Source organism: Castor canadensis, chromosome 2 (assembly GCF_047511655.1).
Source record: "Castor canadensis chromosome 2, mCasCan1.hap1v2, whole genome shotgun sequence".
Lineage (NCBI taxonomy): Eukaryota > Metazoa > Chordata > Mammalia > Rodentia > Castoridae > Castor > Castor canadensis.
In genome coordinates this window covers 197,163,002-197,176,815 of record NC_133387.1, presented here as the reverse complement: position 1 = coordinate 197,176,815, position 13,814 = coordinate 197,163,002, and the positions used below count along the sequence as shown (strand labels likewise).

The window sequence follows — 13,814 nt, the reverse complement described above, 5'->3', positions numbered from 1 at the left end:
ACAGAGTCTGGTATTCATTTTAACGTCATGAAGTCTTGAAAATGTGGGAGCTTTCTGGAAAATAAAAAGCTGTAAAAATATTGTGGGAAGTATGTTCAGAGATTCTCATGATGGTTTTCAGGTGTGCTGTTCTTGCTTTGGATTGAGGAGTTCAAAGCAAGGTAGACGGAACAAGAACATCCTTTGGTAAACCCCAGTGAGGGCAGGATGTAGTTCAGTTGATCTCCAGCACTGTGGAACAAATCAAATAAGGCCTCACAGCATTCTCAGATGCTCCCTTGTTTTGAAAGAACCATAGCTTTGTTCCAGATTCCTATGTCTCGGCTTTATCCAGAGCCTATAATTTCATTCATTTTAAAGCATACTACAAAATTCATCCTATTTTATGAGTAGCACAGATTCTTCAGACTGTCAGAAGCTATTGTTTATGCTTCAGAACAATCGAGTCACTCTGCCCTTAGGAAGCATGGGAGAAATAAATAATCACAGTATCCAGTGACAGGTGCTGTGAACATGTTGTATGTGCTCACAATGTTAAAGACACAGCATCTTTATGTCTAACCCAGTCTCAGTGGAGATGGGTTCATGATGGGGAGTTACCTGGGAAGGCGGTGCCCTCACCAAGTCTCAGATAATGGGAAGAAGGACAAGTGCTTACGTGAGGACAGCATGTGGGAAGACATGGCACTAAGAGGCTGTGGTGCACAGGCCTGAGGAGAGCACTGCCATTGTTGGAAAGCCACTTCTCACTTTGCAGGATGAGAATGGGAGGAGTCACTGATAGAGGATAGACAGAAAAAAAGCAGAAGAGATCCCCAAAACCACTGAGAGAGCAGGTTGGCTTTTTAACAAACTTGTTTTCTGAGACTGGAAGAGAAGTTACAAAGATATGGGTAAATGAAGATCGATACCTTTGAAGGAACAGAGGTGACAGGAACAATCAGAAAACGCTTATTTAAATGGAAAGAGATGGAAGTGTACTGTTAACTATTTGGAGCTTGAGAAAGAGTACATGAGGTTGCAAAACCTGAGCAAGAACCCCCCGCCCACCTGAAAAAAATCAGCGTGTGGTACCGTGGGCCCAACCAAGGCTGAAGACCATGAATTTGTAGTGATTTAACGCTGGCATGATTTTTCCCCTAGTAATCTCATATAAAAATAAAGCAAGGACATTTTAGCATTCGTTTAGGTTGGGATTTGTTGGATTGACATAAAATCATGTGTATCAGCAATCTGAACGTGCTTTTGTGAGCTTAATCTTGAAAAGGAGAAGGAAAAATAGAAAGCTGAAGAGAGCCAAAAGAGTAGAATAGAAAGGCGAGAAGGGCATGGAGGCTCTTGAGTTTGAAGAGCTGGTGGAGCCAGGGGAGAGGTTGTTCAGGAACTGGGTGGAAAGAAAAATGTCCAAAAGTAGAAAGCATGCACGTAAGATTTCTGGGAGAAAAATTTTTAAGTTTCAGGGAGTGACTGGGGGAGTTTATGATTGAAATACAGTAGTGAGCTTGTCGGCATCCTTGCATCTGAAAGGAGATCCAGGAATTTCAGTTGTGGGTTATTGTAAGTTTTGTGTGTGGTTGTTGGCAGTTCCATGGTGATCAGTGCAATTAGAAAGAGGTGAGACACTGATTATTGTCTCAGACGTGACTTAAGATTTTAGAGGTGGTCTGTCAAGAGGTGGCTGTGCACATGGATGACCGAGATAGGCTGGAAATGAAGGTTAGTAGGGTCCTGTCAAGAGGCATGGGGTACGCTGGAGGGACAGGAACTCCTGAGCCAGGTTCCGTGTGTTCCATCTGTACAGATGGATAACTGTTAAGGGCTGAGTAAATTGAGTGCAAGAAGCAATTGGCCTGTTGGGGACAGGGATACAGGGCAGCCACCTGAACCTGTGAATCCCTTCTCAGAATAGTAAGGGCTTTTTAAATGTATAGGAAGAACAAATAGAATTATAAGGAAACGGAATTTTATTAGTAAATTTATCAAGATATTATATAAAAATGTTGAAACAACACGCTTTATTGTTTTATAACTATAAGACATGTAGTATGTCTTGTAACTAACATAAAATTGACCATAAGTGATATTTTAAGATTGTTGAAGCTGTTATGTGTTATGAAAATATTGATGAAAACTCAGAGGTACAGTGAATGAATACTGTTATATTGCCTGTGTTCATAATTGAGGATGATGCAAACTTAAGTCAGAATTTAGCAAAAAGTTAATGTATAATGTTTTTCCTCATCCAAGTTAACAGACCAAAATTCTCTCCTAGTCCTGTAGTTAAGAATTTAGCCAAGTATGATGGTGGCTGCTTGTATTTCAAGCACTGAGGTAGGAGGATTGTGAGTTCAAGAACAGCCTGGGTTTTGTCCTGAGTTCAAACCCCCAGCACCACAGTGAAGAAGGGGAGGAGGGACTTGGCTCAAGGAAGATGGGTTGGGGGCGGCATTGTGCGTGGTGAGTTAAAAAGCCATGTTCCTAACCAAACCAAAAAATGGACAGAGAAGCTGATGTTTTAGTAGGCGTGACACTTGAGAGTCACTAAGGCATGGCAAAAAGGAGAGAAAAAGGACAGAGTAGTAATGAAGGGATTGGGCTCGGTCAGAGTGAGACAGCTGGCCTGGGGGTCCTGAGCAGATGCAGACTGAGGCCCGGGGTGTATGGTGGAGAAACTTCAGGTTCATGTTTTTAATCCGAAGATATTTTTCCCTGCTAGAGGATAGAACACAACTATGTCCACATTAAGGTAGAAAAATCTGAAGTCAGAGTGAGATAGTTGATGGCAAAATGTAATATAGTGTCAGTGTAGGAGAGGGTTGGTGTCTCATAGAAATCATCCAGTGTTCTTTCTACTTTATTGTATGCCTGGTCCCAAACATGGAAAATCATGTAAGAGTTGGTGAATAAATATAAGCTGTAAGAGTTATGTTTAAAGACCAGACTTGCCATTGTACCCCAAGGGCAGATTTGGGAGTGTCTGCCATAGTAAGGAGACTAAGCAGCAAAGTCTGTGTTTGTGGTTAATAGAACTAGACAAACTTTCAATTTGTGTACCTCAGTTTTCAGTCACTTGAATTGTATAGAAGAATTTGGTTATTCTGTTTAGGAAATGTATTAACTTTGAAGTAGATTTTAATACTTCAGTTTTACATGTATCAAGCTAATATGTGCATTTTATTTATTTCAATTTACAGTAAATTTGTTAATCAGTAGATTGATTCTCTTTGTTCTTGTTTTCTGTTTCAGGAATTAGCTCTCCGTAGCCAGTTACCAACACTGGAGCCGGATGGCGGGACTCAAAATCCAGTATCTTCTCCCGGGATGTCTCAGGAATTGAGAACAATGACGACCAATAGCTCAGACCCCTTTCTGAACAGGTCAGTGAGAGTGTTATTGGCCAATATCTGCAAGAGATTGTTTAAGGTTTAAGCTTTTTAAGGTTATTCTGCTTAGCACTTGTAAGAGGCTATTCTGAACATCTGTGTGGACCAAAACCCATAGCTGTACATGAATCTCTTCATAACTGGCAAGTACAATAAAAGTTCGGGATTAAACAACTTCTTCTGTAGGAGGAAGTGAGCTGTTGAGACAGCTGGGGAGGGTACTTACTCAGAGTCACGGCGTGTTTGTTCTGCCTGTGCTACCGTTGACTAACAGTCACATAAAACTGTAGAAACACGAAGCAACATGTGAAACCTACCTAGGACAGCAGTGGCAGACCATTACAGGAATTTTTCACATAGCTGTTCAGCCCAAGAGGTCCCTTCCGGGAGCACCATGAGGCCACGTGTTTTTAAGGCTATAGGTCAAGGAGATAAAAGAAAAGGTTGTGCCCCTTTTAAAACCTGTGCTATGATGAGTGGCAGTGTTTGGAAGTAACATAGCTTGAGAAGGCTTCTTAATGAGTTACCACAATTCTTCGATTTGGGATTTGGGGCAGATTGTGATATATAAACTGCTACGAACTATAAACTGAAACAGGTAGTGTTTTTTTTCCCTGAAAGCCACTTAAAATTAACATTCCACTAAAATTCATTCTTCAGGGTTATAAAATACCTATTGTATTTCAATTTTTAAAAGTGTTTTTTTTTTTTGGTGGGACTGGAGTTTGAACTCAGGGCTTGCACTCTACCGCTTGAGCCACACCTCCAGTCATTTTGCTCTGGTTATTTTGGAGATGGGGGGGTCTCCCAGACTATTTGCCTGGGCTGGCTTTGAACCACAGTCCTCCCAAGTAGCTGGCATTACAGGCGTGCACCATCTGTGCCTGACTAAGCAACACACTTTTAAAATTGGCTAAGGAAAGGGATTATCCTGCCTTTTCATTTCTCACCAATTAAATTGAAAACGCCATAATTCTAAGAAAAACAGAATATTTCATCCCATTAAAAATACCTACATCAGTGGAATTTTCTGTCATTCTCCCAGTTTTCAGATAGCTCATATGCTGGGTGGCCTGACTGGAGGATTGATTTTGAAGGTCAGCTGCATTGTACTTTGTCTGTGTTTACCTCTCTTGACACACACACAACTTAAAGCTCTGCCTAAAATGAGTGATGATAGAAGCTTCTTGTCCTGGACTGAAACTGAGCTTGATGAGGAAAGGCAGAGAACCGAGAAATTTTTTTCTTCCACAAGAAAAGTTTTAGATCAGTTCCTACCTCATTGAAGGCCTAACCCATTTTAAAAATGGCCTTCTAACAGGAAATACTTGTGAAAATATTTCCTTCAAACTTTAGATGAGATCTGGGCCACAGTGTGAGGTTCTCTTCTGGTAAGATCAGAGTGCAGATGATCCATGTCATTTGTCTAAGGACAGAATTGGACAGTCACTCTCCATAGCAGCCCCTATTCCTTTTCCTGTTCAATTAAGTCTGACAGTGTAGCCCAGGCTGGTTTTGTATGCTCTTATCTCAGCCTCCTGAGTGCAGGGGTCACAGGCATGAACAACAGTAACTTCAAGTTTGACTCTTAATTTCTCCCTTGCTTAGTAGTTGGTGTACAGCAGTTCCTTAAGCTCTAAACACTTTTGTCCTCTAACTTGCCGTGAATTGACTGTAAGCAGTGGTGCAGTGGCCCCTTATCTCCCTCTCATTCTGGGATACACCACAGCCAGCTCACATACCCGTTCCACGAGACCATTCTCATTTACTTCTCAGCTCCCTTCCTTGTCCTGAAAGCATTTTACTCACACAGTTCATTCAGCCATATACAGCAGAACTCATTAGGGCATCTGTTCAGCTTCCCTCTCTCAAGTTGGGCACCTCTTATAAGCATCTTTGTTGGAGGCTTGGAGGTTTGTTGTTACCTTTGCCTGCCTGGTACTGTCACATGTGTGCCAGTGTAGTTGACTGGGTGGGACCTGAAGAAGGTGGACTCTTCAGGGAGCAGTCCCAAAGGCAGGAAGATGGCCCTAAAAACTCTTGGGGAAGGGCAGTGTGCTTCCTGTGGTTCAGAATGAGTTCTGCGAGACTGGTGTTAACAGTTCACCTCCTCCATAGCAGACACAAACGGCTTGAAGTGTGTGCCATGTGTAGCAGTGAAAACAGAGTGGTGACTTGTCCCAGGCCAGGGCATTCAAAATAAAAACAAATCACATCCCGCGACCTTCCCACATGGCTGTATTGTACACAAATGATCTCAGAGGCTCTTGGATCCGTGTGAGGCTTTTCGGATCTGGCAGAAGCATAGAGTAAACCAGTGTTGCAGTACTCTGAAAGAGGATGAGGACTTAGCAAATGTGCTGAATGATTTAGGGAGGAGATCTACAGTGCTGACCTTTTAACCTTGAGCAGTCGTTAAATCTCAGTCTTAAAGCTTTGGGGATACTGGTGTTTTTTTAGCTTTGTTGTAAGTTAAGCAGTTGCTTAGATGTCCATTGTGTGGGGAAAGTTCACCTTCGTGTTCAGAAAGCAACAAGAAGAATAACAATTACCTAAGACTTTCTAGTCTTAACAGAACTCAGAGTTTTACAGTTACTGCCAGCTGTCTTTGTGCTGCTAGCTTAGAAAAGCATTCTATTTATGAAAATAATATTCTGAGGGTACTTACCACTCCTGTATGTAAATCTGGGAAACTTCACATACCCTTCAGTGAGAGTCTGCCTTGGCTTACGTTTTCCCTCAAGGGATGTGCATTGTGTTTTCTTGAGCTTCTCTACAACTGGAGCTGTTAAGTCTTCCTGTGTTATGCTGAGGTGTTTGGGTCCCCCACACCCCCTCATCTATCACCACCACTAGAAGGAATGAGATCAAGCTATGGAAATTCTTCTCTTGTCTGTTTTGGCCCAGAACAAAAAGGGATTCTGGTTCTTTATTTGAGTTTGGGTTTTCCTTGGCTTAAGCTCTCTGCCCAGGAGCTAGGAATTTAATGTGAGTCTAGTGCAGGCCTGTCTCACTGCCCTCCACCACCTGTGGAACTGGAACCTTGAAGCCTTCAAGCTACATGAAGTGTGGCAATCTTATGCCATCCTGTCCCTCCCATCCCTCCATTCAGATATTCCAGAAAGAAGAGCTATGCTGAGAATTTTCTGTCAGCCAGGAACATTAGGTGGGTCTGTCATTTTTCTTTCACACTGTCACCAATCACAGAGCCTCAAGAGAGACCGTGGTCCTTTGGCACCGTCCACTTCAATCAGGATTAGCCTGACATTTCATCCCACAGCACAGGCTGAGTGTGGCCTTGAAGGCACTGTAGGGCAAGAATTTTCACTAATCCTCTTCAAAAATCATGTTGAATGGATGGAATTGGAGAACATCATTCTGAGTGAGGTTAGCCTGGCCCAAAAGACCAAAAATCGTATGTTCTCCCTCATATGTGGACATTAGATCAAGGGCAAACACAACAAGGGGATTGGACTTTGAGCACATGATAAAAGCGAGAGCACACAAGGGAGGGGTGAGGATAGGTAAGGCACCTAAAAAACTAGCTAGCATTTGTTGCCCTTAACGCAGAGAAACTAAAGCAGATACCTTAAAAGCAACTGAGGCCAATAGGAAAAGGGAACTAGAGAAAAGGTTAGATGAAAAAGAATTAACCTAGAAGGTAACACCCACGCACAGGAAATCAATGTGAGTCAATGCCCTGTATAGCTATCCTTATGTCAACCAGCAAAAACCCTTGTTCCTTCCTATTATTGCTTATACTCTCTCTACAACAAAATTAGAAATAAGGGCAAAATAGTTTCTGCTGGGTATTGAGGGGGTGGGGGGGAGAGGGAGGGGGTGGAGTGGGTGGTAAGGGAGGGGGTGGGGGCAGGGGGAAGAAATGACCCAAGCCTTGTATGCACATATGAATAATAAAAAAAAAAAAATCATGTTGACACTTAGCAGGTATTTATTGTTGCCTCTAAATTGATTTCTAAATTGTTAGCATCAGTCTTCCCTTTTTTTTTTTTTTTAATAGTGGCACCTATCACTCTCGGGATGAGAGCACAGACAGCGGGCTGAGTATGAGCAGCTACAGTGTCCCTCGGACCCCGGATGACTTCCTGAACAGTGTGGATGAAATGGATACAGGTCCGTTCTATACTCCGCTGAGAACTGTGACTTTCAGGCTCAGGTCTGATAAGCGATTGTGAGCAAAATTTGTTCAGAAGAAAACCAGTTAAAGTTCTGTGAGCATCAATTTAGATGGAGTTTTCTGCCTCCACCTCCCAAGTGCTGGGATCATAGGTGTTACCACTAGGCCTGCCCGGCTTTTGAGCCTGCTTTGTTTTCTATAGTGGTTTATAGTTTAAGTCTTTTCCTGCTTTTTAAATATCATGTACTGGATATCTTAGCTCTGTCTGAATGAAATCATAACATGACTAATTTCAACATGTTAATTGAAAAGGTAATTGAGAGCCCAGAGGCATGGCTCAAGCAGCAGAGCCCCTGCCTAGCAAGCATGAGGCCCTGAGTTCAAACTAACCTTTTTGGTGGCCAGTGCCACCAAAAAAAAAACAAAGAGCCAGAGAGAGAGAGAGGTGGGGGGTGGGTGAAGAAAGGAAAGAAAGATATAGACAGATTTGTGTTCTTAATTTGGAAGAAAGTTTTCTACGTGCGGCTCATTGTCTGCCCATCTTTTCTCTGAGGGTTTTGGTTTGGTCCAGGTGAAGTGTTGCAGGCCTCAGCGTGGGAATGGCTCGATGGTTAAAATGCCAGTATAAGTCTTGTGGGAACTGAAAAATACCTGTCTCACAGGGTATTTCTCCATGACTCACCTGGTGAGCAGAGCATAGGAATTATCAGGGAGGTGAAGAAGTTATAGTTAGCTAGCTCTTTGGCTGACAAACCTCTCTTCTGAACATGTTTGGGAAGTCTCGTGTGCCTGTGCTTCTACAACTTGTAAATACAGTGGTTCCTAGAATTCATGCTACCCCTTCCTCTCTGCTTACCCAGATCTTAAGTCAACCTTAGGAGCCATTTCAGACTCATCTCATGCACCAACACCTGTCCTTATTCCTCTCATTTTCTCGACACCCCTGTAGCACTTAGTGGTTCACATTGGTTTTTCTGAAAGAATGTTCTAGTGGAGCTCTGAGGAATGTTAATGTCATATGCAAAAAAACAAAAATAAAAAAGACTCTGTGGCCAGGTAAGATTAGGAAACAGAAGCAAGGCTAGGAACATTGATTATTCATGAACTTGTGGGAGGGTCGCTTTGCTGTTGCTAACATGGGTCTTCAAGAATAGAGTGAAGTGTATCTCTGCAGCCCCTTATTTTAGTCCTGCCCACTGTGTCCACAAGAAAGAAAGGCAGGTCTGTCCCGTTCACTTCTTATTTCATCTTCCTGCAGTGGTGCATATCTGCAAGGCCGTGAGTAGCAATGCTGTTGTGTGGTGTACCCGTTCTTTCTCATCCTGCTGGCCAGAATTTTTCAAAGGATTTTTCACTTTTTCACAACCCCCTTCAGTGCTCAGCATTTAATAATAAGCAGTAGAGCTGTACAGTGAAGCATAAGTAAACTTGGCATTGACGTTCTGTACCTGTGCATTGATTTCTAAATAACAAATCCTAGGCAGAGGTTGAGGTCAGTCAGGAGTGCTTTTCTTTCTCTGTGCATTTCTGTGCTCATGATGGTGCTCCAATGTTAACTTTTCAAAAAGGACTTTGTTATCTCTCTCTCTTCCAACCAGGTGATACAATCAACCAAAGCACCCTTCCCTCACAGCAGAACCGTTTCCCAGACTACCTGGAAGCCATCCCTGGGACAAATGTGGACCTTGGAACACTGGAAGGAGATGGAATGAACATAGAAGGAGAGGAGTTGATGCCCAGTCTGCAGGAAGCTTTGAGCTCTGACATCCTTAATGACATGGAGTCTGTTTTGGCTGCCACCAAGCTAGATAAAGAAAGCTTTCTTACCTGGTTATAGAGCCCTCAGGTAGACTGATTTCTAAATCTGTGAAGGATCTAAGGAGATAAGACGTGCATACCTGAAATTTCCAAATAAGCCAGGTGCAGTTTTCTGGCTAACAGAAAAAGATGAACAAACGTCCAGCAAGATTCTTTCATCCACTATTTTGCTCTTCCTTGTCCACTGCTGCTTTTAATATATTGCTGACCTCTTTCACAGTTGGCCCTAAAGAATCAAAAAAAAAAAAAAAAAATTTTTTTTTTTTTTTGTTTTGTTTGTTTGTTTGTTTTGCTGTTATAACTACTGTTTGTTCCTGGGGCTGGGGAAAGTGAGCCTGTTCGGATGATGGATACCATTCCTTTTGCCCAGTTAGATGGTCACCAATCATTTTAACTAAATACTCAGACTTGGTTTGAAATGCTTCATGTCACAACATTTAGTTTATCCAAGAATTGTTCCTTCAGCTGCCTTTGGCCAGTGGAAAAACATGTCTTACTGGTCTGACAAACCAAAAATGTCACATCGGATATTAAATACCTAATGGTGATTTGGAGAGATAGCTGAAACCAAGGCTGAAGACTGTTTTAGTTTCACTGTTGTTTGGGGTTTTTTTTTTTTTTTTTTTTTTTCCCTCCTAGTGCTATCATTAGTCACATAGTGACCTTGATTTTATATAGGAGCTTATAAGGCATGAGACAATTTCCATAGAAACATATTAATTATTGCCACATACTCTAGTATAGGTTTGGGTGGATATTTTGTGGGTGTTTTTTGGTTGGTTTTGTCAGAACCTAGGCAAATTACTATATTAGTGAATCTGTTAATAGTGTAGCTTGGGATGGTAATTGTAGTTCTTTTGATAAATTCTCTATTTCTGGTTTTTTACCATTGTATTTAAATCTTGATTATCTGCTCTCTATATACACACACACTTACAATGTTTATAATAGTTCGATAGCAGAATGTATCTTGTTTTGGTGTTTATTTGTTTTCTTGTTCTGTTTTTGTTTTTTAGGTTTGCCTACTTTCCAGTTTATTTTTCAGTGGTAGCTTTGAATGTATGCATTTAAAATACGTAACTAGTAGTTTATGTTTCATGAGTAGTTTAAATTGGTTGGGGCAATCTGCAGGTGTTTGAGGTAGTGTAGCATTCTGTAAAGTGTTGTCACTATGGATAGTGCCTAGAGGAGTACTCTGTGCCCTCTGGACACACGATAAATGTTATCTGATGAACTGGAGAGGAGCAAACAAGAAATGGCTTTATTCTCCCCCTTGGGCTGATTTGAGTCTTTAAGGGAAGTCACAGAGGAATTTCGCAATGTCCATGACAGAAGCAAGCTTTTTTTTAGCTTTGGAACTTTACATTTGCCTTAGTTTTGGATGTAAATTCTAGTAGTTCTCATTTGTAATAAAACACATTGAAGACTAGATTGAAGTATTCCTTACAGGATTGTTCTTACAAGACTCGCTCCTACTTCTGTGTGCTAAACATTGAATCTGGGTACTATGTAGAATGCCATAAGGTCATGAGTTAACTGGTGAAGTGGTCAGATTAATAAATGTATATTGATTGTTGTTGAGTTTAGCACAGAAATAGAGATAAGCATGATTATACCTTTATTTTTACAAGAAGAGATATAAATAGAGTATGTGTCTAAGGAGGAATAATGGTTTCCAAAGAATATTTTTTAAAGGAACAAAATGAGCATGAATTAACTCTTCAATATAAGCTATGAAGTAAATAATTGCTTGTGAATTATAGTGGCACCAGCTAGCACCTCTGTGATGCAAGGGTCTTTTGAATGCTTCTAGAATAAGCCCTTATTTTCAAGGGTTTATAACAGACAAAAATCTCTTTTCCTGGCCAAAGCTGCTATCACAAGCCTCAGCACGAGAAGACAGACTTTTTAAAAAAAATTTATGAAATCTTAAGTATTTCGGTTCTTTGATTTGGAGGAATGCAAAAATGGAAGTTTAACTTTAAGTACTTTCAGTGCTCAAAAAATGCAATCACTGTATTGTATATAATAATTCATAGGCTGGTCATTCGTAATAATTGACTGTAAAGTTTTTATTAAAAAAAAGTTGTAAGATTCCATCTTGAATTAAGTCTGGGGGGAAGTGGCCACTGTGCAGATGGATTAAGTTTTAAAACAACAATGAAATTCTACCTGGAATGCAAACTCAATGCATGATACAGCATGTCGCTAATGTGCAGAAGACCAAGGCTGCTTGAAGGAGGGTCCACAATCCACCAGCAAGCCACGAGCTAAGATTGCATCTTAAATAGCAGCAGAGTAGCTTTAGCTCAGGGGGTGGAAGGTGGGAGTGGGTTGTGAAGAGTTAGCTGGGCCTGGATAGGAACTTTATAAACTTCTTTCTCTTCAATAAAGACTTGTCTTGCATCTTGCTCTCATCAAAGGCAGTTGTTCCTAAAATTTCAATCGCTGATGTACACCCACAGAACAAGACTATGGAGTCTTCCTTTCCCCTTGACTTTGACTTGCCCAGTTATACCTCAATGTCACAGCAGCACTGTGGGACCTGATGCAGTGCTCTGATCTTATCCCACCCTTTGTACCCCCCTGAAGGAGACCTGAGGGTCCTTCCTCTTTTTCGGTCACAGCCTTGATGTAGTCTTCCTGTTGTGTGTCCTCGTTCCTAATGTAAAAGTGTTTAATGCTTCTTGGTTGAATTGGGTAGCATGGGGTAAGAACTTAACTGGTTATTCTTGAATTTCTTTTACAATAAACCAATTTTATAATCCTTACATTCATCAGCTTTTTACATTTGTGTTCTTTTCAGTTAGGGCTTCTTCGACCTATGGAAGCACATTGATTTGGAGTTTCAGATTGTCTGAGGCACTGTTTGTTGCAATAACTGTTGTAAGTACAGTGCCTTTTTTTTAAATGAGAAAAAAGAAAGGCGAGGAAGCGGCTGTGATTCAAATGTTGCTGTGTTAAGTACTTGTATTAAGTAGGTGCATTTTGTGCGGGACATGGCAGAGAAACTGAAAAGGAACAGTGGTGGATTATGTGCTTCCGGATTCATAGAAACATGCACAAGGGTGAACAGCATCCAGTGAGTAACAGTTTCGTGGCTTTTGCACGTCCGAGAGAGAAGTCAGTGCTCAGATGAGTTTTATCTCAGCAAGCATGTTTATGAGGATTGTGGTGTGCCTAACTTAACAATTGTTTTCTGTATCTTCAAAAAGTATTCTCTACTTTTTAAATGCTTTATATTAGAGATTTCTTTAATGCACACTTGTCAAATATATATATATCTATATATATAGTACGATGTTACCTTTTTTGTTTTAGATGTAAGCGCATGCTTGTGCTAGGTACTTACATAAATTGTTACATTATTTTTTCTTATGTAATACCTTTTTGTTTTTGTGGCTCAAATATATTCTTTCCTTAAACTCTTCCTCGTTGTTTTTAACAGTTATAATTTTAAAAACTTTTGGGGGCTTGTTTTCCAATAGAGTAAGGACTGGAAGTATAAATGATGATTACAGGAGGAACTGGTAGACAGATGTAAATTTTCCCAAAGTTAGATGTGGCATTTGAAATGTTTCAAAGTAAAGATACAGTTCTTTGAACTTTATGTTCTGTGCACTGCACATCCCCATTAGCCGTCAGGTCTGAGTGTCTGCTTTACTCTCAAGTGATTTGACTTCACGTAAGAGCACAGACCAAACCAAGATGAACAGGACACTATCAGAATATTCTTGTGATCTCCAAAATAGAACACTTAATTTGTGAAAAGTATTACTGTGTTACAAATAAAAACAAAGTGGTAGGTCCTGAACTTTCAATAAGTAGATTTTGATTGTCTTTGAAAATGACTTTCCTTTTTGTGTGTGCTATTGTTATTGACACATCGGTTTTGTGAGGCAAATCTGAAAACTTGTCATATTTGCTATGTATAATTTCTTTACAATTATCAAATACATCTTAGCTCAAACCTCCATCTTGGGGCTAGGGGTATAGCTCAGTGATGAAGTCCTGGATTCAATCCCCACAATCAAAAGAAAAGAGAATGCAGACCCATGCCTGTGTCTATAGCATCACTCTTCTCACTAGGGCCTCGCTCCAGGGGGCAGTAGATTTTGGCTATGCTGGTGGCAACCACGGCTGGTGATGAAAGAACACCTAGGCAAGTTTACTTCTGCCACCAGGGGTGGTTGACTAAATGGTATTTAAGTCCCCCTAATTTCCATTTCCTGACAACTGAGGTTGTGCCCAAGCTGACCATCCACAAGGACCATCACATATTTTCTTACTTTCTCCAGTGGGACCAGACTGGCCCTGATCCTGGCAATGGTCATTTTTGCTGACATCCGGGTTGCATTGTGGGTAAGCTCACATGCTGCTCTCCTTTGGCCCCAGGGTCCCAGGTGCACTGGTGTTGATGGAATCCGCTGTGCCTGTGGCAGGGTGTCTGCCATGTCTTCCTAGTCCACTTCAAG

General features: G+C 41.1%; 1 protein-coding gene across 12 annotated transcripts in view; it reads left to right on the top strand.

Moving 5' to 3' along the window:
* The window catches only part of Yap1 (Yes1 associated transcriptional regulator), a 102,457-nt gene extending 90,347 nt beyond the window's left edge, over positions 1-12,110 (top strand). For all 12 annotated transcript variants that reach the window (XM_074066835.1, XM_020167811.2, XM_020167816.2 and 9 more), the window contains 3 exons: positions 3,247-3,377; positions 7,405-7,517; positions 9,120-12,110. In XM_074066835.1, coding sequence (XP_073922936.1) covers positions 3,247-3,377; positions 7,405-7,517; positions 9,120-9,358 — 483 coding nt within the window. In that variant the 3' untranslated portion in view covers positions 9,359-12,110. The remainder of the gene's footprint in view (positions 1-3,246; positions 3,378-7,404; positions 7,518-9,119) is intronic.
* Positions 12,111-13,814: the final 1,704 nt, after the last annotated feature.